Below are 22,208 nucleotides of genomic sequence, written 5' to 3'. Positions count from 1 at the left end.
TGCTTTCACATACCTCATGTCATTTCACCTTCACTCACCTGTGGGGTAAATATTCTCATTGCTCCCATTTTATAGATGAGGAAGTGGAGGCTCGGAGGATGATCTTTCACAGGTTTCTCTGCTGAACTGTAGAGCCTACCTTACACAGTTTTCCCTTTAGAAACCTTTTTTTTTTTTTTTTTTTTTTTTTGCGAGGGTGCCTAAGTTAAAATAGGGTATAAATGAATTTAGGTATATTGTTATAGTTCAGCAAAATAAATGGCCTAATATTTGCCATTCTACTTATTTCACACATGTGCTAACACATGAGTTATTATCTTACTTGTTCAATGTGACAGCAAATTCAGAAGAGCTAAGAAAATGGAATGATATAATGCATAGGAGTATCGTATATTCCTGTATCCTGTCTGTTTTGATTGAACTTAAAAATCCTTGATCTTAGTTGTTTTTTTTTCCATTTTAAGAAAGAAAACTGGTTTCGAAGATGCAAGGTATTGATTCTCTAAGTGATATCTCAATACCAGTGTGTTTGCATATTGTAGAAAAATTGTGGAGAGAAGTCGTAAACAGAAACTTCTCCCTGACTCCTTAAAAGAATGCACCTTAGCAGTCCTCGTTTATTCCTAAACTGGGAAATCCAAATGGAGGTGCCTTCGGGAAGTTGGAAGAAGCTATGAATGGATGGATCTTGGTGTACAAGTTGCCCATTGCTGTCTTAGGGGAGTGTGAACAAACAGTTTGTGCTTTTATTTTTATTTGTATGATAAATGTGGAGTTAAGAGATAATCGTGTTTTATCCCTCTTTTGCCCCACTTTTTGGAGGATATTTATCAATGTATTAAATGTGTTATGGAGAAAAATACTCGCTCCATACAGGAATTATGAATCCCCTAATGGGCAAAGACCCCAAACTCAGGTTTAGATTCTGCTGCTGTGTGCAGCAGTCTGTCCTCTGTATTCACAAAAGCACGTGGTGAGGGAGAAGAGCTGGTTTCTAACATTCTGCCACAAGGATCTACAGGAACCTCCAAGCAACGGGCACTTGCATTGTCCTCCAGAGGTCTGCAGAAAGAAAAGGTTTTAACAACAAAAGATAAATCCCTGGAAGGTGGAAGGAACGGCACACATGACCCCTGTGGGCTCTACTTTTTGAGGATTGTTTGCCTATATTTATTTTATTTTTTGTCTAATCCTGTGTTCCTTTATATCTTTGTATTTCCAAATTTACTTTCCTCTTTTATTTATTCTACCTGCCAAAGAAATAACCTTCATAAATCATTAGAGTTGGCAGGGCCCCCATCCTGCCTTTGATATTTGCCTTTTGCTTGCGAAGTTTACTGCTGGGCATATAGAAGGCTTCCTGAACCCACCTGTGTGCTTTCCTCTCCCCACACTCAGGTCTCCCAAGTTTTTCTGTGGTCTTTTCTGTGGTCTTTGGTGTCCATCTTCTCCACAAAGAATGCTGAATAAGGAAAGGCAGGGACTGGAAAGAGTCCTTTCAGCTAAGGAAACCTTTCATACTTCCTTCCCACTACTGTCAGTGCTCGAGCTGGAAGGACCATAGGCGCAAAGCTTACGGGATCAATTACCACCAGCTCACTGTTAACCATTTTTTTTTTTCTTTTTTACTCTGTTGTGGGAAGAATAAAGCAATAATTAAAATTAACTGAACAGCTTTTGCTCTATTGAGGCGTTAAATCTTTGTGTAAACACAATCACATTGTGCAAACATAGGTCTTTTCAGCTGGCTGATTTAGACAGTGAGGCCACTGAAGTTTTGAGGTCTCTGGGTCAAGGGCCCGTTTTGACACGGTTTGAAAGGTCACCTGCTCATTTGTGTCTCTGCTGCGCTGCACAGAGTGCCCTGAGCGGGTATGATCCTTTGCCCGCCGCCTCACAAAGAGGAGCCGGCTCGTATTTGGCAGATAGCGGGCTGAGCCGAGGGGGCAGGAAACCTGTGCACAAAGCAAGACTGTGGCGCACAGCGCGGGCGGGGAGTGCTTGTGAGCCCCTGGGGCCCCAGCAGTGACACAGCTCGAATGTGAAGAAAACAGCAGTTATAAAATATAAATGTGTTTGTTATTACACTGGGCTCATGCTATATAATTTTACACGCACTCATATTTGTGATTTACGGCCGCAGCTTCATACGGAAGAGAAGCGTGCTAATTTACCCAAATTGATAGGGAGGCCTCTGAAGATGATCAAATTAGAAGCAGTGGTAACTGAGAAAAAAGGGCCTCCTAAAACAACAAGAACAACAACAACAAAAAGTGGCTGCTGTGTCAGAGGCATCCTTTGTTCATTTCGTTTGATAAGAAGAGCTTCACTTTAATTATTCATGATAAGGCTTGCCCTGGAAGGAGCGTGCCTCCCACATCCCCGCTGTCTGGCGTGGTGTTCGGTTCTCCATGCAGGGGACACCGAACCCGCCTGCGCGGCTCTTCCGGAGCTTTGTCGTGCTTATGCCTTTGAGACGTGAGCCGGCTCAAGGCTGGGAGGTCCCGACGCACCCGTCGCCCCTTTCTGGGTGGCGGGTGTCCAGGGCGCTGCAGCGAAGGAGGAGGAAGGCCACCTGGTCCCAGCCCTGGTTTGGGGCACTCCCTCTATTTCTCAGATGCTGTACCTGTGTTCTTGTCCTGCATCCTCCCAAGGTAGGTGGGGCTTTTCCCCAGGAGGGAGGAGGAGCTGTAAACCTGGAAGAGCCAGGGGTACCCAGCTAGTAAGGCACAGACCTGGCTTTTGAGTCTGGTCTGCCTCCAACGCCCGTTCCCCTGCCTGTCCCATCTCCTGGAATTTCCTAGGAAAGAAGCCAGGAAGAGGCCTGGGAGCAAAGACCCAACCCTGCTTCCACTGCCGCCCATCCCAGTTGTTGTGCCTTCCGCTCATTTCCTGGTCCCAGCAGCAGTTACCCTCAGTGTTCCCGACAGCTTTCCAAAGTTTTTTTTGTCTGGGCAGAATCTTGAGTTACTTGTTCTGGGAGCTCTTCAGAAGGAAAGCACTTTGGAACAGCATGCTCTGGTTCCAGAGCCTCCTGGAGCATCCGTGATTCATGCCCCTTGCAGGGGAACTTCATGCAGACAGCCTGCTGCCATCCCAGGATAACTTGATGGGCCATTTTTACCCGATGTGTACTTACTAGGGTGTGGAAGCTGAATGACCACCCGATCTTCATAGCAGAACCTCGGGAGGCATCCCTGATCCGTACCCTTTCCTTTCTCCCTTATTCATCAATATCTGTATCTTGTTGGCACTACTTCCTAAGGATGGTTTCTCTTTGTCCACTTCTCTCCATCTCTGCTGCTAGGGACAATGCCATCCGTGTTTTGGCCACTATCTTCTGTCTCCCAGTCTGTGTAGCGCCTCCTCAAGTGCCCTCCCGCATCAGCTTATTTCCCTCTGCAGCCCATTCTCCATTTTGTAGCCAGAGTTTTGAGAATTCTTGTCTGATCGTGTTATGCCTCGGCTTAAAGGTTCACAATGGCCGCCATTGTTCTTAGGATAAAGTCCAAATTCTTAAATGTGGCCTATACGATCACTGTCCAGTAGAAATATATAATGCGAGCCATGTGTATACTTACATATAAATTTTCTGGCAGCCTTATTTTCATTAGTTTATTCATTACTTCATTAATTAGTTGTACTAATTAATTACTTTAATACTTGACTTTAACTCAGTATATCCAAACTTACCAGTTCAACATGCAGTCAATGCAAACAATTGTTAATGGCCAATTTTACATCCTTTTTATTCATACTAAGTCTTTGAAATTCAGTGTGTATTTTACATTTAAAGCACATGTCAATTCACATTGCTCACATTTCAAGTGCTCAGGAGCCACCTTCAGCTGGTGGCCACCAGATTGGACCATGAGCATCTTTTTTTCTTTTTTTGAGAAAGAGAGAGCACACAAGAGCAGGGTGGGGAGATGCAGAGGGAGAGGGAGAAAGAGAATCCCAAGCAGGCTCCACGCCCAGCACAGAGCCTGACGTGGGGCTTAGTCTCACGACCCTGAGATCATGACCTGAGCGGAAATTAAGAGTTGGACGCTTAGCTGACTGAGCCACCCAGGCACTCGTGGACCGAGCACATCTTTAAACCTTGTGGTCTTTAAGCACATCTTTAAGCCCTGCTTGATTCTCCAGCCCTATTGTGACTTCTGTCCCTTCAGGACACACACTGCAGATCCTCTGTGCCAGGCATCTGGGCTAGGTGTGGGAATGGATGTGGCAGAGGGGTACAGAAACTCACCCCTCCTAAGGAGTTGGAGGAAATAGGCCAGCAGTGGGCTGTCTTCATTTTACACTTCTACTCTGCAGGGTTCTCAGGCACTCGGGGGTATGGGTTAAGAATGAAGGCTTTGTTTAGCTATTGGCCTTGGGGGGTTTCTATTTTTGGTTCATCTAGGGCTATGTCAGGCTAAACAGATGTTCTTTGAGAAAGTAAAGGGATTTAAATGGAGAAAACACAGGTAAAGTTGATATGTGGTATTCTCTTCTGAGGGAAATGGACTGCCTGTCCCACGCCGAGGTCCCGTAGCGAGCAGCTCTGTTCTGTGAGTGGCAGATGGGCCTGGGGGAGTGGGTGTGAGTTGTAGTTCACACCCCTGGCTTCTCGTCGCAATAAATTACTTCTTCACTTTCAAAAAGTTGGAACAGCTACTGTAGGGGTGCATCTAAATATTTTTGTCATTCTTTCCAGTTGAAAGATTGGCTTTATCAGAAAATATTTCCAAAGGGAATGTAAACATTTATTCTATTTTAATTGCTGGCATTTCAATAAGAGTCAGAGTAAGGTCGGGGTTAAGCCTGTGGACGGAAGGTAAAGCTGCCTGAGTTTAAATCTTGACTGTGTACCACTTATGAGCTGGAGAACTTGGTGAGTGGCTTTACTTCTCTGACCCTCCGTTTTCTTATCTGTAAAATGGGGAAGATACTAGCATGTGTCTCACAGGGCTGTTGAGAGGATTAAAGGAAAGAATGTTCATGAAGCCTTTAGTTTCCTGGCACATAAGGAGAGCTCACTGAATATTGCCCCAGGATTTGTAAACCACTACCATTAATTGAGGATGGCTGGATGGGGCCCCAGTCTTTGGCTCAGGATGGTCATTCAAGGTGCTTTCTCTGAAAAGATAACGTTTATTGTCCAAGTTGTGTATAACGTTTTGTGTCTTTCTCTCACACTTTTGTATTCTATGTGTATCTCTGTGAGGAAGAAAAATATGGACATCTCATCATGGTTTGATTCTGCCATCTCTGTCTCCAGTAGGAAAAGCCAAGCATATTTCAGTGCAGGATATATGAGGCATGGCGAGATATACCATATTTTATTGGTACACAGACTTTGGGCTTCCTTTCTAAATGTAGTGTTGGGTTTGTGCTGTTTGGTCTAAACTCTTTGGCTTTCTAATCAATGACATGTTGCCGGTTGAGGCACTGGGGCTTGGAGTATTGAGTTAAATGAAAGGAGGTCTGCTCCTAAGACCATAACACTGATCTCTAACCATTTTAGCTAAAAACAATGGCTGCAGGCCCTTTATTCACGAGGAAAGTATATCCAGGGACTAGGTTTTGATATGAGCCACCTTGCGTAAAGGAGGATTTTTGTTTGGAATATTTTAATAACCATCTTGCCTGTAAGTGCTTTATACTATACAAAGCCCTTACACAGATAATCGTCTCTCTTCAGACTTCAAAATAGTCCTGAAAGGCCAACATCAAAGAAGGGGTTAGCCCCACTTTGCAGAGGAGGAAAGTGAGACTCAAAGAGTATGTAACTGTCCTAAGATCACATAGTAAGTAGGAAGAACTGGGACTAGAACCCAGCTGTCCTGATTGCGCATGTGTGCGTGTGTGCATGTGCGTGTGTGTGTGTGTGTGCGCGCGCGTTCCACTAAACTGTACTTGCACACACGAGACACCATTGACAGGAGCTCTGGTAACCTTTCTGAGTAAAAAAAGTGTGACTGAGATGTGAAATAATGTTCATACTGTAAGTTTGGGCCATTTAGGCACGTATTGTTTTCATTCATCAGTTTCTGTTACCCTTTGAATTACTAAGAACATAGATGAAACTATTTGTAACAGAGGCTCAAGCTAGCAGAGGCTCTAAAAAGATACAAGATTTTTTTTTCTATTTCATGTAAAAGTCCAGAATCTCAGACAGCTATGCTCTGAGAAGTTGTTGGAAGCTCAGACTCCGTCTGTCCTGTTTGCCCCGTCCTTAGGGTTTCTGTCCTTTAGGAATTGCCTGTGTGTATGGGGTTTGAGATGGCTGCCGCCACGCCTGCTTTCCAGGAACCTACTTTTCGTGCAGCTATTTTAAAAGTGGGAAGGGGAGAGGATGTCCCAACCTTTTAAGGTACAGCTTGAAATTGCACTTGTCACTTCCACTCACATCTCATCAGCCAGAACTTAGTCATATGTCAACATGCTGCGGCAAAGGAGCTGGGAAATAGTCTTAATTTTGGGTGGCAATGAGCCCAACTAAAATTTGGGGGTTCTCTTACAGAAAAAGGGAGAATGGATATAGAAAGTCGACTGGCAGTTGCACTGTGCTCTTCTCTTAAGAATAGTTTCTTTTTAGCCTGTAATGCAGACATTTGAACATGAAACACCTGAGTTCTGAAATTCTAAATGCATAACATGGTAAGGGGAAAATTTTAGTATATACGAGTTTGTGGCACGTTGCAAAATCAAAATAACTGCACGAAAACTAGGTTCCTCTGGCATGCCAGAAGTTCTGAATGGAAACTTAATTTACATTTTGCATTTTATGAGAACAGTGCATTCCTGGAATAATATGAAGTGAATGGGAAATTAATAACTTGAGAGAGCAAGCTTATAGGATCAAAAGAACCATATCTTAATATTTCTTGCACGTTTCCCCCCTCAAAGAAAAAAGTCACATTGCGTTGACACTTTTGTCCCAGGATGAAAATTAAGTAGAAGAATAAAGAGAAAGTATTTTGTAGCTGTGGGTTTAGAACAGACAAAATTAAGGCTGTTTAAGGTTAGAGGTATACAGGCTGACAGATTGTGTGGGGGTGTTTCTATATAGGTGGGTGTCAGTATGTTTGTGCTGAATTGTTTGCAGATTTGGTGGGGGGATGTCTTGTGTGTGTATCTGTGTGTGTGTTAATGTAGATTCCATGGATGGCTTCAATCATTGTGTTTTCTTCCTAATTATTCATATTCTGGAGCAGCAGAAAGAGGATGTAGGAGGATCTAGATTACAGTGTTTAAAGAAGGTTTGAAGAAGGACTTCTAACAGATGTGCGTGTTCGTTCAGTCAAGTTCATCAAGGATCTTTGGCATGTCTTTGGCATCCTGAGTCTTGGAAATACTAAAATGAATAAACCTGGTCTCTGCCCTTGAAGGAACCATTGGGTTTTGTGAGGCTACATCATGTAAAAAAAAAAAAATGACTCAAGCAATATGATAAGACTCTTCTAAAGGAAGTTATAGGAACAGAGAGGAAGAAGAACCCAACTCTACCAGAGTTGGTCTAGAATCACTTCCCAGAGGATATGCTTTTTAAAGTAGTAGTGCCACACATTGGGCCAAGCTCTGAGGATACAAATATGCAGAGGCCTGGGTTCTGACCTCATGGCAGTCAGTCTTCTGGGGGGGATAGCTTGTCATCAAGGTCCCACAGGGTCTGGCTCTTACCACTTCTCCAGCCATTCTTGAAATTCCTCCTTATGGACTCATCCTCTACCCCAGCTCTAACAAACCACTGTCTCTCGTATCTGGGTCTTTGCACATGCTATAGCCTCATGCTGTTTGTATGCACCCATGGGGCTTCCCCACCTGGGAACTCCTCTAATGCAGAGACCCTTTGCTTTTAGCTTTAATCTCCAGCACTGTCATTGCTCAGTACATATTAGACTGATAATTAATGTAGATTGACTCCCAACTTGTCACATTAAAGAGGCTGTATTTTTACCATGAATGAATGAGACCAGAAGTCTAGACATTTGACTTTGCCTGCTCACCCATGGACAGAGATGAGGTATTTCAGATAATGCATGTTAGGGCTTTTGAATCTGGAAGGCAAGGTGGTAACAACGCTTTGTGTACTGTTAATTTTTGATTGATCACCAATCTGTTAATTAGCAAGCATCACATGGAGTATGTATGATGTGCCTGAGCCTATGCTAGACGTTGTGGGTGGTGACGAAGAAGCAAGTGAGAATCATCTAGCCCTGTGCCTGGACACACATTGGGTTCTTAATCACATTTGTTGAATTGGCAGTGTTAGGCATCCCAGTGTTAAAAGCACTTTCTGTGTCATGGGTGGGGCAAGCAGGGCGATGGATCAAGGCATAAAAAATTAAACATCTCCCAGAACATAGTCAATAAGTAGCCAAAGACTGCAAATTCTGACAAGACTGTAGATTTCTGAGCAGGAGAAACACTTCAGACTGGGGTGATATGTGGAAGACAGATTCATTCTAGTAGACGACATTCTAGGAAGTGGGACAGGGTGGGGAGGGCTGCTTGAGGATGCTGGAGAGCGAGGGCTTTATGTAAGCAGCAGTGGGTAGATTCGGGTAGAAAAATAAATGAGATGATTTTGTGGACATCTGTTTTTAAGTACATAGGTAGTGGTACATGAAGAGCATCTGTCTTAGGTTATTATTTGTCAAAATGAGACACTTAAATTTCCCTTCCGAGTTACCCTTTTCTTACACTTCATAGTCGGGTAAGGTACATATTTGGATTGCTTTAGCTAATGAGGAAATTCAGTCTCTGAAAAACAGTGTTTGATCATCTTGGAAGAGAGTTATGCAGACAAATTGATGTTTTAAAGCTTGGGTGATCTAATATTTACCTCTAAGAATCTCTAGAGAATTAGATCCATATCTATTCAACTTGAATAGTAGCTGGTCCAGGGGAGGGCCCATCTCTTTATCATCTCTATGTAAATTATCCAATTTGGGCTTCTTGAAGGTTGATAAAGTTACCTTTTTTTTTTTTTTGCTTTTTAATTTTAGGGCAAATTGCCTATAAAATAATCATATGCTTGGGTCACTTTTTCTCCATGATCTGCATTTATATAATCAGGGAATAACAATTAATATTAGCTTTAGCTTAATCAGAACAAATTCAGGATGCTGAAGCCAATCATTTGATAGCTTCCAAAATCATATCTGTGATGGTTTTTGGATTATCCACTCCCATGGGTTTTCTATACCACTGATGCATCTCTTTTCATATTTATCAAACATGTAGCAGAAAGTTAACTTTTATCCTAATAGTAAATGATTCGGGCTTATATTTTCTCATTTTTAGTTAGTGAAAAGTTCAATATGCCTAGGACAATAGATTAGGCATCATCAACTACTGTGATATGTACCAGTTGATGACATGCATAGGTCCTGGGTCTCATGAGGTTTGTTTCAACCTCCCGCCACCCCCCTGCCTCCCACATATCCTGGACCTCCATGCACCCTCTGTTTCCATGACTCTCAGGTACCAGCCCTCTCACACTGCCCTCAGGCTCCCTGCAATCCTCTCCAGGAGGTAGCAGGTAAGCCTACCTTACCTCAAAGCTGTGTGCTCCGCATTTGTTCTTTTCCTTACTACTACCCTCCATGCAGAAGAATCTGTTTTTTGCGATATACACTTGAAGTCATACACCTGAATTTCCAACCTCTGCAATAAATTGGATCTTTGGGGGAAGGGTTCATGTTCTGGGTTGGTTTACTACTGAAGGGTGCCTGTCTGCATCAGAGATGTCACTTTCTGAGTGGCTCTGATATTAACTAAGCTTGGAACATGTGGGGAGCTAAAGTAACCTTTCTTTTTTTTTTTAAAGATTTTTTTTATTTATTTGACAGAGAGACACAGCGAGCTAGAGAGAACACAAGCAGGGGGAGTGGGAGAGGGAGAAGCAGGCTTCCCGCTGAGCAGGGAGCCCGATGCGGGGCTCAATCCCAGGACCCTGGGACCATGACCTGAGCCGAAGGCAGATGCTTAACGACTGAGCCACCCAGGCACCCCTAAAGTAACATTTTTTTCTCTTCATTCTTAAAATTAAAGTTTTAAAAGTGATTCAAAAATTAATAGTTTGGTCATTGTGGTTGTCATAGGCTGTGCCTACATACATCCTTTGCAATATGGTTGTCTTTATATTTGAATGCAAAAAAACAAAGATTGGCCATGAATTTAAAATTCATATTTTGAAATAATCAGGTTCCTCTCTAAATACATCGAAGTGAATTATGGGAAATTGGCTTACAGGATAGTACCTTTACTACTAAGTGGAAGAAATGTCCTATAAATTCATATTCAACAAATTCACGTGGTGTCATCATCATCATCTTGACAGGAAAAAAGATGAGTGTTTTAACAACTTTTTTCTTCAAATTCAGTTTATATCTAGCTTTTGACTTGATCGTAACCCTGGTATCACCAAAATATGCTGAAATTTCCAAATTGACATTAAACTTTCTTTGGATTTATCTCTGAAAAAGCTGATAAAAATAATTTTAAAAAATTAATCTTGAGGGGCATTTGGGTGGCTCAGTTGGTTGAATGTCCAACTTTTGGTTTTGGCTCAGGTCATGACACCAGGGTTATGGGATTAAGCCCCAAGTTGGGCTCTGTGCTCAGCGAGGAGCCTGCTTGAGATTCTCTCTCCCCCTCCCCCTCTGCCCCTCCCCTGGTACATGTGTGCAAACACTGGTGCTCTCTTTCTTGCTAAATAAACAAATAAAATATTTTTTAAAAATTCAAAAAATATTAATCATGAATAGCAACAACAAAGACAAAAAGGATAAAACCAAAATAAGAAAAAAATGCGAAAAAAGAAAAAAGAAAAGAAATTAACCTCAGTGCCAGAAAAGTATGTAGTTTCCCTACCTGGTCATGCTTACCTATTTCACAACATGAGAACATATAACTTTAGGTATGAGTGTTGAAGTCTACATTTTTAAGTGAGTTTATAGTCTTTTGAGAATTACAATAATACCTATCCTAAGACTTGTGGTATTTTATTTTGTTTTTTGGGGGGGAGGGTATGAGTTACACCTCACTCAGCCCACTAAAAATATTAGAACACTGTATACATTTTTAATTAAATAAAGATTCAGTTTGACTTTAAGAATATTATGAGACCCCTTGGCCTAGGAGAAATATGCTGTGGTTTCTGAAACAAGCATTGGGATCACAGGCTGCACGCTGAAAGAACTCCATTTGCCAACAGCTATACTTAATTCCAGCATCTGGGGTAGTTGCCAGTCTTCATGACCAACCCAGTCTTCTTCCAACATTTCATACACATTTACCAGGAATCTAACACCTCACTTCCAAAGACTTTTTGGTAGAAGTTAACAGTCATTAAAAATGGAAGCTGGTGCCCAAAGATTTGTTTAATCTTGTGTATTTCCTGGCTGTGCTTTACAAGGTAAGGTAGATCTGAGAAGTGATGCTTGGGCTCTTTAGGTCTCGTGGAGAACATGTGCCCTTGCCCTGCACACAGAGCTGACACGGTCTCTGTGCTGTTAGCCTTCTCTGGCCTCCGCACGCCTGCACCCCTCTTCTGATATCCCCATCATCATGATAACACCTTTTTTTCATTTGGGACTTTGTAATTGACCAGTAACTTCCATATACTAGATTCCATTGAATCATCATAACTAGAAGGGAAGTAGGACAGATTTTTTTCTATTCCTTCCCCACACAGTTAAGAACAAGAAGTCCCAAGAAGAAGTTTACTCCAATCTGCAAGGCTACATTGCTATTAGGCAGCAAAGGCGGAACGAGAAGAATCTGGCTTTCTATGGCGAGACCTTTTTTTGATAACAAGTCCATTTTTCTCCAATAGAGCAATGATTCAAGTTTCATCAAGGCATCAAGGGATGGCTACCCTAATGCTCCTACAGAGTCCTAGAGATTTCCTCTCCCAGATGTCATGCGCATGCCTTTATCAAACACGTGGGCCTTGTGTAGTTCATATGCACGCGTGGGGCTTCCCCACCTGGGAACTCCTCTACTACAGAGACCCTTTGCTTTTAGCTTGAATCTCCAGCAGTGTCATCGCATGGTAGAGATTTGAGCCAACAATCAATGTAGATTGAATCCAACTTGCCACATTGAAGAGGCTGTATTTTCATCATCAGTGAATGAGACCAGAAGTCTAGGTATTTGACTTTGCCTGCTCAGCCAGAGGCCCAGATAAGGTGTTTTGGAGAGATGCATATCAAGGGCTCAGGGATCTGGAAGGCAAGGTGGTAACAAGCTTTTTGGGCTGGGCATGGGAGAAAGTTTATGCTCGAGGTGATGGTGGGGTTTCCATATAGAAAATATATTTTAAAACAGTGCTGTCTAAAATAGAAAGCAAGTTGTATATGTAATTTAAAATTTTCTAGTAGCCACATTTTTTAAAAAGTGAAAAGGAATAGGTAAAATTAATTTTAATAATATTTTACCTAAACCAATATATCTAGGCTATGATCATTTCAACATAAAGTCAATATGAAAAAAAATTAATGAGCTCTATCTCACATTCTTTTTTAAACTAAGTCTTTGAAATCCAGAGTGTATTATGTATTTACAGCATATTTAAATCCATATGCTGAATTTTCAATAGTCAAAGTTAAATGTATTCCTACCATAACAAGAGTATAAAATATTCTTTATAACGTTTCAGTTTTAATTTTAATTAAACTTAGATTAGAAGTTCAGTTCTTTGGTCATTTAGCCACGTTTCAAGTGCTCATAGCCACATGCGGCGAGTGGCTACTGTCCTAGACACCACGGTTGTCAGTAGCTGTGGGATTATATCAAAATTCTTTCCCACGCCCCTCCCCATATTCTGAAGTAGGAGCTACCCTTATTGAGGGCATGGTTTAACCTTTAGGTTATACATTTTATTTTATTTTATTTTATTTTATTTTATTTTATTTTATTTTATTTTATTTTATTTTATATTTTATTTATTTATTTGACAGGAGAGACACAGTGAGAAAGGGAACACAAGCAGGGAGACTGGGAGAGGGAGAAGCAGGCTTCCCGCCTGGCAGGGAGCCTGATGCGGGGCTCGATCCCAGGATCCTGGGATCATGACCTGAGCTGAAGGCAGATGCTTAACGACTGAGCCACCCAGGCGTTCCTTAGGTTATACATTTTAAACAGCCATTTTAAGGTGGTGATCCAGGCTATAAGGATTTAACCTGACTGAAGCTGGTCATCGTTTCATTAGTTGTTTTCTGAATGCCAGAAAAGAGAGGAAGCTTGTGTGTTTGGGGCAGTGACGGCTCCTTTATGCAAATTCAACCGCTCAGGTGTCCCAGCACCTTGGGGGCTGTTGGGTGAGCAAGTAATGGATGAATGAAAAAATCAACATGGAATGTAAATAAATGAGAACACATTTTGTTTTATGTAGTTGTTGTAAATGCTCTTGAAGTTCTAGAAAAGAAAGCCTTTGTCTCGTTTTTCAACAATCACCTAATCTAAAATACCTTGAAAAAAGAGAATCTTGCAGATTCAGCTGGAATCCAAGAGGAACTCTGAGCCAGTTTTCCAAAGCAGAGTTAATAATTTGGGGTGTTTGGGCACCTGGGTGGCTCAGATGGTTAAGCATCTGCCTTCGGCTCAGGTCAAGATCCCGAGGTCCTAGGATCAAGCCCTGCATCGGGTTCCCTGCTCAGCGGGGAGCCTGCTTCTCCCTCTGCCTCTGCCTCTCTCTGTCTCCCTGTCTCTCATGAATAAATAAATAAAATCTTTTTAAAAAAATAATTTGGGGTGTTTTTTACTTGCAGCTCCTATACCCTGAGAAGGGATTGCCAAGCTGTGGAGTGATGTTTACTGCTTACTCTTTTTCCAGCGTTGAGAGCTTAGTGACATTTTCTCTCTCTCTCAGTCTTTATTCTCCAGGTGGCTTAAATTCTCTAGTGCTGGTGAGTGTGATGTGGAAGCAATTGCCTGGTTTTTGCTGATTTCCTCTAGATGTACTCGGTGGCAATGCAAACCCATTACAAAGTATTCTTCCTCCTTTCCATTTTACTTTTCATTTCCTGATCTGCAAAATTTCAGGTTCCTCATCTAAGTCTTAAGGAGACCAGGACCTTGACATGCCCAGATAACAGAAATTTAGTAACATTTTTTAAAAAGTAAAAAGCAATAGATAAAATTAGTTTTAACAGAAATCTGGGCATGTCAAGGTCCTAGTCTCTCTAGGAATTGGATTAAGAACTTGAAAATTTGCAGATCAGGAAATGAATGCAGAAGATTTGCATTAACGATGTTTATTTTCAAGGGGTTTTTAAACCTGGAGTGCACGATTCTGACATGTTCATATTTTATTCCACAATCTATATCTTAAAGGCCAATTTATGGTACAGTACATTTGACATATCATTCATGCTCTCCCAAACACATATTCAGCGAGAACCTTTACAAATGAGTTCCATAAAATGACGCACTTGGCTTCCCAGAGGGGATGTTGCTCAGGAGACTGTGGTCCCAGATATGAGCTGAATATTACAGGAAGATTTTCAGGATATGCCTTTCTTTCGGCTCAGGCAGATCGAGAAGAAGTGGAAGTGACCTTTGATGGTGAAGGAATATTTAATCCATCGTAGTTCCATACTTCATTCCCTGGAGTAGAGGATTGGCCAGCAAATAAACATTTTCTACTCTAAGCCAGTTCAATACGTAGAAACCCAGGGGCTGAAATCACACAGGCTGCCCTGCCCCCTGTGTCACTTGGTTCTTCGTTGCAAACCAGGATGCTTTATTCATTCCCTGTATCCTACGGGACTGAGCCAGGCCCTGCTTTAGTGCTGTTGGTACCACAGCAAACAAAACAGATGCCTGCACAAAACTTACATTCTGGTAGGGGAAGCAGACAATAATACAAACAATATGCAGTTTAATTTCAAAGTGATTGAGTGATATGGAGCAGGTGACAGAATCTGCTGTTTTACAGAAGATGGTTGAGGGTAGGTCTCCCTGAGGAGGAGAAGCTCTAGAGCAGGGACCTAACTGAGGTGAGGGAGCAAGTATGCCAGGCAGAGGGGTTAGTAAGTGCAAAGGCCCTGAGATGGGGGTAGGAGATGGGATTAGAAAGGGGCCAGATCATATAGACTCTATACCACAGGGCTGCCCAGGCTTTTGACTTGAATTCTGAGAATGACAGGAAGCCACTGCAACATTCACACTGTAATTTCTTCTCAACATCGTTTGGGTCATCAACTTCTTTGGCAGTCTGGTGAGGTCTGTAGAACGCTTTATAGAGTGTTTTCAAATGCACAAAATATAATCCAGGGGGATGTCAGAGAAACCAATTATATGGAAATATAGACACTAAAATCCCCTAGAAGGACCCCCCCCCCACCGTGCTGATTATATTTTCAAAGGATTCCTCGGACTTCTGTGGGGAGAATGGACTGTGGCATCCAAGTCTGGAAGCACTGAGACCAGCAGGCTTGGAGCCAAGCTGTTTCCATTTATCCTATGGAGCGGCGGTCTCTAAAGTAGGGCGTACAATGCAGTCTTTTTGAGTGCAGGAAGAAAAATGTAAACCTTCTATTTGTATTTAATTTAGTCCCATTCTTTTTAATTTCTGTATTGAAAGCATATTTTATAATATCCTAACATACTAAGACATCAGTACATTTATACAATTCATGAATAAATCTACTTGTATTGGAGGTACATGTTCAAAGGTATTTATGTGCGTTTTGACCAATCAAATTTGATGATCATGTTGTAGAGAGAGTTACTCTGTAAGAAACTAAAAAAAAATGCCATACTGGTTTAGCCCACATTCCATTTCGGAGGCCATTCTGTGGGAGAGCATGAATTCTTGCCATGATTCAACCTTGCTAAATGTCAAGTCCTGTTTCTTAAGCATCCTTAGCTCTCCTTAAGAGCCCTCCTATGGCTATAAATGTATTTACACCTGATTAGACCTACTATACCACCTCTGAGGGAAATACGTCTCCCGGGGTTAATTTCTAGATAGGAAAAGTAGATCTTGATATTCCACTTGCAATTCAGGGGGCTTCTGACAGTGTCTCCACTTCTGGCCCCGTGAACTGTGCAGGCACTACTATGCCCCCTCGCCCATCTGATTTGTGCTGTGCCTGCCTTCATCCACACACACCTTCCAGCCTTGAGTCCTAATGTTTTAAGTTTCTCTCCCATCTGCCTGTCTCCTACAGACCTCTCCTGAACATTTTTGATCATTATTGAGTTGCTGTGAGCTGAAAGACAGGCATTGTCCCAGGTGCCATACAGTATAGCGTTGTGCAAGGGTATGCCATTTTCTGTGTTCTACCCAGGAATAGTGCCTGGAGTGGAGCAAGGAGATAAGGAGGGTGCAAGAGAGGGCAGGATGAAGGAGATAAGCTGATTTTGCGTAAAGTCCGCTCCAGTTACAACTGACTGCCCCTTTCTCTTTTTTCCTCCCTCCTTCCTTTCTTCTTCCTTTCCTCCCTCCGTCTGTCCCCTTTCTCTTCCTTTCTTCCTTTCTTTTAGAAAGAAAGTCATTCTTCTATAAAGAAACCCAAGATTTTTATGAAATACACAGAAATCTTTATGTAAGCTGTTCAGATGGAAACTAATGCATCGTGGATATAGGTGGCTCTGCCCCCGACATCAAGCAGTGGGTGCTGTTGTCTAGGGAGGTGTGATCTTGGCCATGCAAAGTACTGACAGAGGATTTTCACTGATGCCTTTCAAGTAGGCACTGGTTTACAGAAGTGGATATGGGACCTAGAAATAAGGCCACCCTAATCCCATCATTTCTGAGCCCTAAATATGAAGTCATATTCCCAATTCTTTATATATATTTTTTGCTCCTCTGATTTCTGTACTCTGCCTGTATCAGGCACTGCTCCTTCACCTGGTCGAGTTCTTTCTTGGTTATTTTAAAGTTCATATTAGTGAGCATTTGCCGAAATGGCAACTTAAAGGTAAATGAATCAGACACTGGAAAAATAGATTGATGAGGCACCATAATATATCTTGACTAAACCATAAGTACACAAAAGAGCTTCTTCTGCTAGCAGGAGACAATGTTAGGTGATACAACTCAAAGCCAAGTCAAACTATCTGTAGTTTCTGTCTATACACTGGCAAAAGGGATACTGAAATAGCCACTGGATAGGATAATTGGCTTGTGCCAGAACTAATTGAGTCTATATTATTTTCTGGGAAGTATCTAAATCCTTAATATTAATCGTCAAAACAAAACTATTTAAAAAATTCACCAAGGGGAAAAACCAAACAGTTTGAAAGAACAATTTTTCAAAAATATCTGAAGACATCCACTTGAACCTCCATTTTCTCTCTGTCCTTCCTCTGTCCTTCAAAATGTGGTTGCCTGTGAGGGGTTAGTTCAATCATGGGTTTGATTTTGGGGAGTAGATGTCTCTGCCTGTGGCCATAGAATGCCGTGGGATTTCCAGATGCCTTGTTGTATTTGGGGTGTGTTGGGTCCCCCAGGCTCCAGGAACCTGCAGTGTTACTTGCCTTTGAAGGCCTTGGGTGGGTGGAGGGCATTGTGAATTTCTAAAGTCACTGACGTGCCTCATTCTCCTTTTTTATTTGTTTGTTTGTGTCAGATTTCCTTGAATAATGGAGGCTGGTGGGCAATCAATCACATTAAGTAAAGGATGCCAACACGCCTCTCAGGGAGGGCCCACCTCTCTCCAACTGGGATCTCTTCTTTCCCCTCAGCATCCCATTCCTTCATAGTAGATCGCAAGAGCACTCAGTTTTTCTGGAGCATTCTCATCAGTATACTGAGAAAATATTTAAAACTTAAAAACACTATTTTTTCCAATATTTAGATTGCCCAGAGTGGTTCCAGACTCAGCTGTCCGGAGCCTGAGCTTCGAAAGTTTTGGGTGACAACCTTTAGACAGCTTCTGAGAGCACAGGTGTACATGGGAGGAAGAGAAGTTGAAATTGATAGAATATTTACCTTGTGTCTGGCTCAGGTTGTGTGTCCTATATATGACAACATATTTAAACCTCACAACAAACACGGGAAGCTCAGCCCCATTTGACAGAGAAGGACACTGAGGCATATTCTGTAATGAACTCTGTAATGAATGCCGATCCCAAGTGTGTTAATTCCAAAGTTGATTTGACACCCCCCTTCTGCTATTTTCTTTTCAGCAGGGGCAATTTTCTAAAATTTTGGCTTTAAGGACCCAGAAGGTGAACTTTTAACACTGCTCAGTGATTCTTTTTTTTTTTTTTTTCCCCTGGTCTCCAAAACTGAATGGGTTTCCTCCTGTGCTTCTAGCCCTCCTTCATGTCCTCTTGGTTCCCTTTAAAAGAAATGCCTGTGTTTCTCATTTCCTCTTCTCTAGGGGCCTTACAGAGCAGTAGCTCACTAGGGCATCGATTTAATGAAATGAAATTTTCCATCATGTTTGGTTCAATTCTAGGTGATACAAATAAAGAATTGTGAGCACTTTGTAGTCAGGTTTAAAGGGAAGGAAAAAGGTGGGAAGAAGAAAGTGGGTCAAGTATAGTACCTGGGCAATGTCTCCTTAAACGCTGCCTCGTGAAGGTCTGGCTATTAAAAATAGAGCAATAATGGGGCAGCCATAGTACTACTTTGGCACCTGTGTATCCTGAAATTTGGGGTTTGGCAATTTATAACATTTACCAGTGATGTGAATCTTAAGTGAACCAGACAGTGTTCTAATGAATATATAATACCTGCGTATATTAAGTTATGCTCTCTGAACACTTTGAGCTATGTACTATTATTATCTCTAGAAAAACAGAGACACAGATAGGTTTGTTAACTTGCCCGGGGTTAGACAGTTAGGGGCAGCACTGAAAGCTGGGCCTGGGAAGGTCGTCTTCGGGGCTCATGACCACTGCGCTAACCTGCCTCTCAAGTTACCAGGGCTCAGTAACTCTCATGACTTCGTGGGGTTTTGAAAATTATTTTTCTTCTTAATCGGAACCAGGCACCATACAGTGGGAAGGGTAAATATTTGCCATGTTGGGTGACAGCTGTTGATGGGTTAAGGAAAAAGGTCTACAGAAAAATCATGTACTTTCTCTTACATATCGCTCCGTCTGTATTTACCATGCAAAAAGGTCACTTGAGCGCAAGAGCTCTAATTTTGTACTTCTAAGCAGCTTCACTGTGGCTAAAACCTTGCTCTACAAATTGGCTTTAGAAATATTTTGTAATACTCTTCATCTCTCTCTAATATGAATGCTCTGGAGCCATTAAGTTAGGGGCTTCTTAAATAGGACTTTGTGACTGCATTTTACATAAACGCCAGGAATCGTCAGGTGATTTTTGTTTTACTCTCAAGTCATAGCCCTTTCTCCTGACTGTCCATCCATTCCCATTTACTGGAAGGAACAGTGGTTCTGGGAGACCTGAGCTATTTGCCTTGTCAGTCAGCACCCTGGCTCCAGTTTGTGGTAGGAGGGAGAAGGCTAAAAAGGTTGAAATGGTAAATTACTGTAGGTTCTGGAGAAAAACAGAATTAGAAGCATTTGTGGTTCAGATGAAAATAGCACATTTTCTTTCTGCTTGGACAGTGAGGGGTCAAAGTGCTCCAGGGAATAGAAAATAAATAAAAATTGATCCTTCACCAGTTGAAGGAAATGCTCTGACTCTGGGAACTGAAATGACAGCTCCAGATTAGAGGATCCTGTGAAACCACTTTTGAAGGTTAAAACAACAACAACAACAACAACAACAACAACAAAATACCAGGAGCCTAAAGAAAATGTGACCAACTGTATTAGGAAATGCAGTCTCTCAAGAATAATTTATACAGCCCTTTTCCAAGACGATGGACAGGTAGCAGAACCTGATCAGGCATGTGGCCATTTTGTTCCTGTTGTTGACCATGGTCGTTCATCTCTTCTTGCAGGTGAGAAGCCTTATAAGTGCTCATGGGAAGGGTGTGAATGGCGTTTTGCACGAAGCGATGAGCTCACGAGGCACTACAGGAAACACACAGGTGCAAAGCCCTTTAAATGCAACCACTGCGACAGGTAAAGAAACACAGAAGCTGCTGGGATGGGGAGGGGAGAAGGCGAGGCGGGTCCGGGTTGGGAGGGTGGGCTGTCCTTGTGCTTCTGGGGTTATCCCAAGCCTTTGCCTCGGACACTTAGGCCTGCGAATACCTTTTCCTTCTCCACTGAGAAAACCCAATGAGATAAGGGTGCCTTCTTGCATATAATCCAGAGATGACATAAATTCTTGGTTCAGTCACACAAGTATTTACTGAACACCAGCTTTGGGGCCAGGAACCATGTGAGCCACTGAGTGGCAATAAGACACAGTTCCTCCCCTCAAGGAGATGATGTGACAGATGATTTTACTATAATATGAAAAGTAATAGGATAGAGAATGGTCACCTGTAGCTGTTTCTTCTGATCTTTTTATTAACATCAATACCATTTTTCCTCATTCTTAATAACATGAAAGAGTAGAAAGCCTGCTCAATGGAAAGAAGGTTACTCATAAGGCTTTCTTCCGAAGCATCATTAGAAATGAATTTATGAATTTACTGGTGAGAGTCCCCATTCTTTGGGGGCCTGAATCACTCTTTCTCCTTTGAAAATAGGTACAAAGGTCTAAAAGATGGCGAGGCTTTGAGAACTTATCCTATAATTCAATTTCCAACCTTCAGCATTTGATAGTGGAAGAAAGAGCACGTAGCAACAGATACTACACAAGTAATAGTATCTGACAGCCCTGGCATTATCAACCAATAAACCCCAAAATGGAGACTCTGCAGGCCAAGGTGAAGGCAGGATTAGGTTTAGACATAATCAAATAATGGGCTTGCATCTGAGCATGTTATCCTTCTAATCCTATTTCTGTGTTTAAAAGGAAGCTTAAGAAAATTAACCATCTTTTTAATGCAATACTAAAGGTCTCAGTTATGATGAGAAAAATGCTTCTAATACGATAAAAGCCCTGAAAGCCTCAGGGTTCCCCAGCTTGCAGGATGTCCGTAGAGGCCTGGCTCTCCGCGGGAGGAAATGAGATCGCTTTCCCATCCTGCCTCCCAGTCCCTGTGCCGGCCCCTCCCCACACCACCTTCCTCTGTTGTAGTGTGTGTGTGTGTGTGTGTGTGTGTGTGTGTGTGTGTGTGTGTGTGTGTGTGTGTGTGTGTGTGTGTGTGTGTGTGTGTGTTTGGAGAACAGAGCAGTAGTGGCCAAATCTCACACCTTCCTCTGTTGTAGTGTGTGTGTGTGTGTGTGTGTGTGTGTGTGTGTGTGTGTGTGTGTGTTTGGAGAACAGAGCAGTAGTGGCCAAATCTCATGGGTGGCCAGCTGGCTTGGTGCTCCCTTAAAATGCTTATAAAGGAGCATTCATGTTTTTCCTCCTTTTTTCCCCTTCTTCCTGAAGAGGCTATTTTCCTCTTATCTTCATTCTTTAAGAACTAAATAAAGCCCCCATGCCTCTGGAGTCCAGAGATAACCTCCCACCCCAGAGCTGAGGAAGTCCACACTGCGAAGCTATTGTCTCTCATTCCCTTGGAACTCTCTCCTCTGCTACCCAAGAACACAACCTGCTTTTTTATTTCTATCCCATTACGTGCAAGGCCCCCTGAATTGATGTGAATCAGTGGCTGTTTTGCTACAGGAGTATATTTGGGTAATGTTTCTCCTTATTTGACATCTTTCCTCAACCGCCATCTCAAGTTCTTTCTCTTTAGCCCTGGCCACTAATAAAGAAGCTGCATAGAGGGTGACTCTTTGCCCACAGTCCTTTGAGGAAGAGCATTATATCAACTGGGATGAAGAGGAATCCCCTGTGAGTTGTGAAAGTATGGTGGTAGTAGGCATACACAGAAGTCGCCCATCCCTGAAGGGTGATGAGGCTACTACGTGGAGATTGTGCGTTATAGATTACATTCATCCTTTAGATGAATTTTTTCTTTAGAAATGGACAAAGAATTCTTACTGGGAAATTGCCAGAGCTAGTATTCCTCTCTGCAGATCAACTGACCTATTGAGGAATTTACAACTGTCCAGCAGTTTACTAGGATTAAATCTGACCATTTGTATGATTTATGTGGAGAAATATTTCAAGCCAACTGGGTATTTCAGGGAAGGAGGTGTCAGAGACGGGTAATTTGGTTAGCCTTTTGTTTTATTTTTCTTCACCAAAATCTACAGTTCCCGGAGCTAGAAATTTGCTGAGCAGATGGTACAAATTCTTTGAGAAGGTATTTGGGGGAGATTGTGAT

The 22,208-nt window shown here is 42.2% G+C and overlaps 1 protein-coding gene across 3 annotated transcripts in view; it reads left to right on the top strand.

Annotated features, from left to right (window-relative positions):
• KLF7 (Kruppel like factor 7) overlaps window positions 1–22,208 on the top strand; it is an 85,871-nt gene that overhangs the window by 57,535 nt on the left and 6,128 nt on the right. For all 3 annotated transcript variants that reach the window (XM_035726641.1, XM_035726640.1, XM_035726639.1), the window contains exon 3: window positions 19,875–19,998. In XM_035726641.1, the coding sequence (XP_035582534.1) occupies window positions 19,875–19,998 (124 nt within the window). The remainder of the gene's footprint in view (window positions 1–19,874; window positions 19,999–22,208) is intronic.

This window comes from Zalophus californianus, chromosome 3, assembly GCF_009762305.2.
Source record: "Zalophus californianus isolate mZalCal1 chromosome 3, mZalCal1.pri.v2, whole genome shotgun sequence".
NCBI lineage: Eukaryota > Metazoa > Chordata > Mammalia > Carnivora > Otariidae > Zalophus > Zalophus californianus.
Note: the sequence above shows the minus strand (reverse complement) of the source record. Positions and strands in the feature narration are given on the sequence as shown.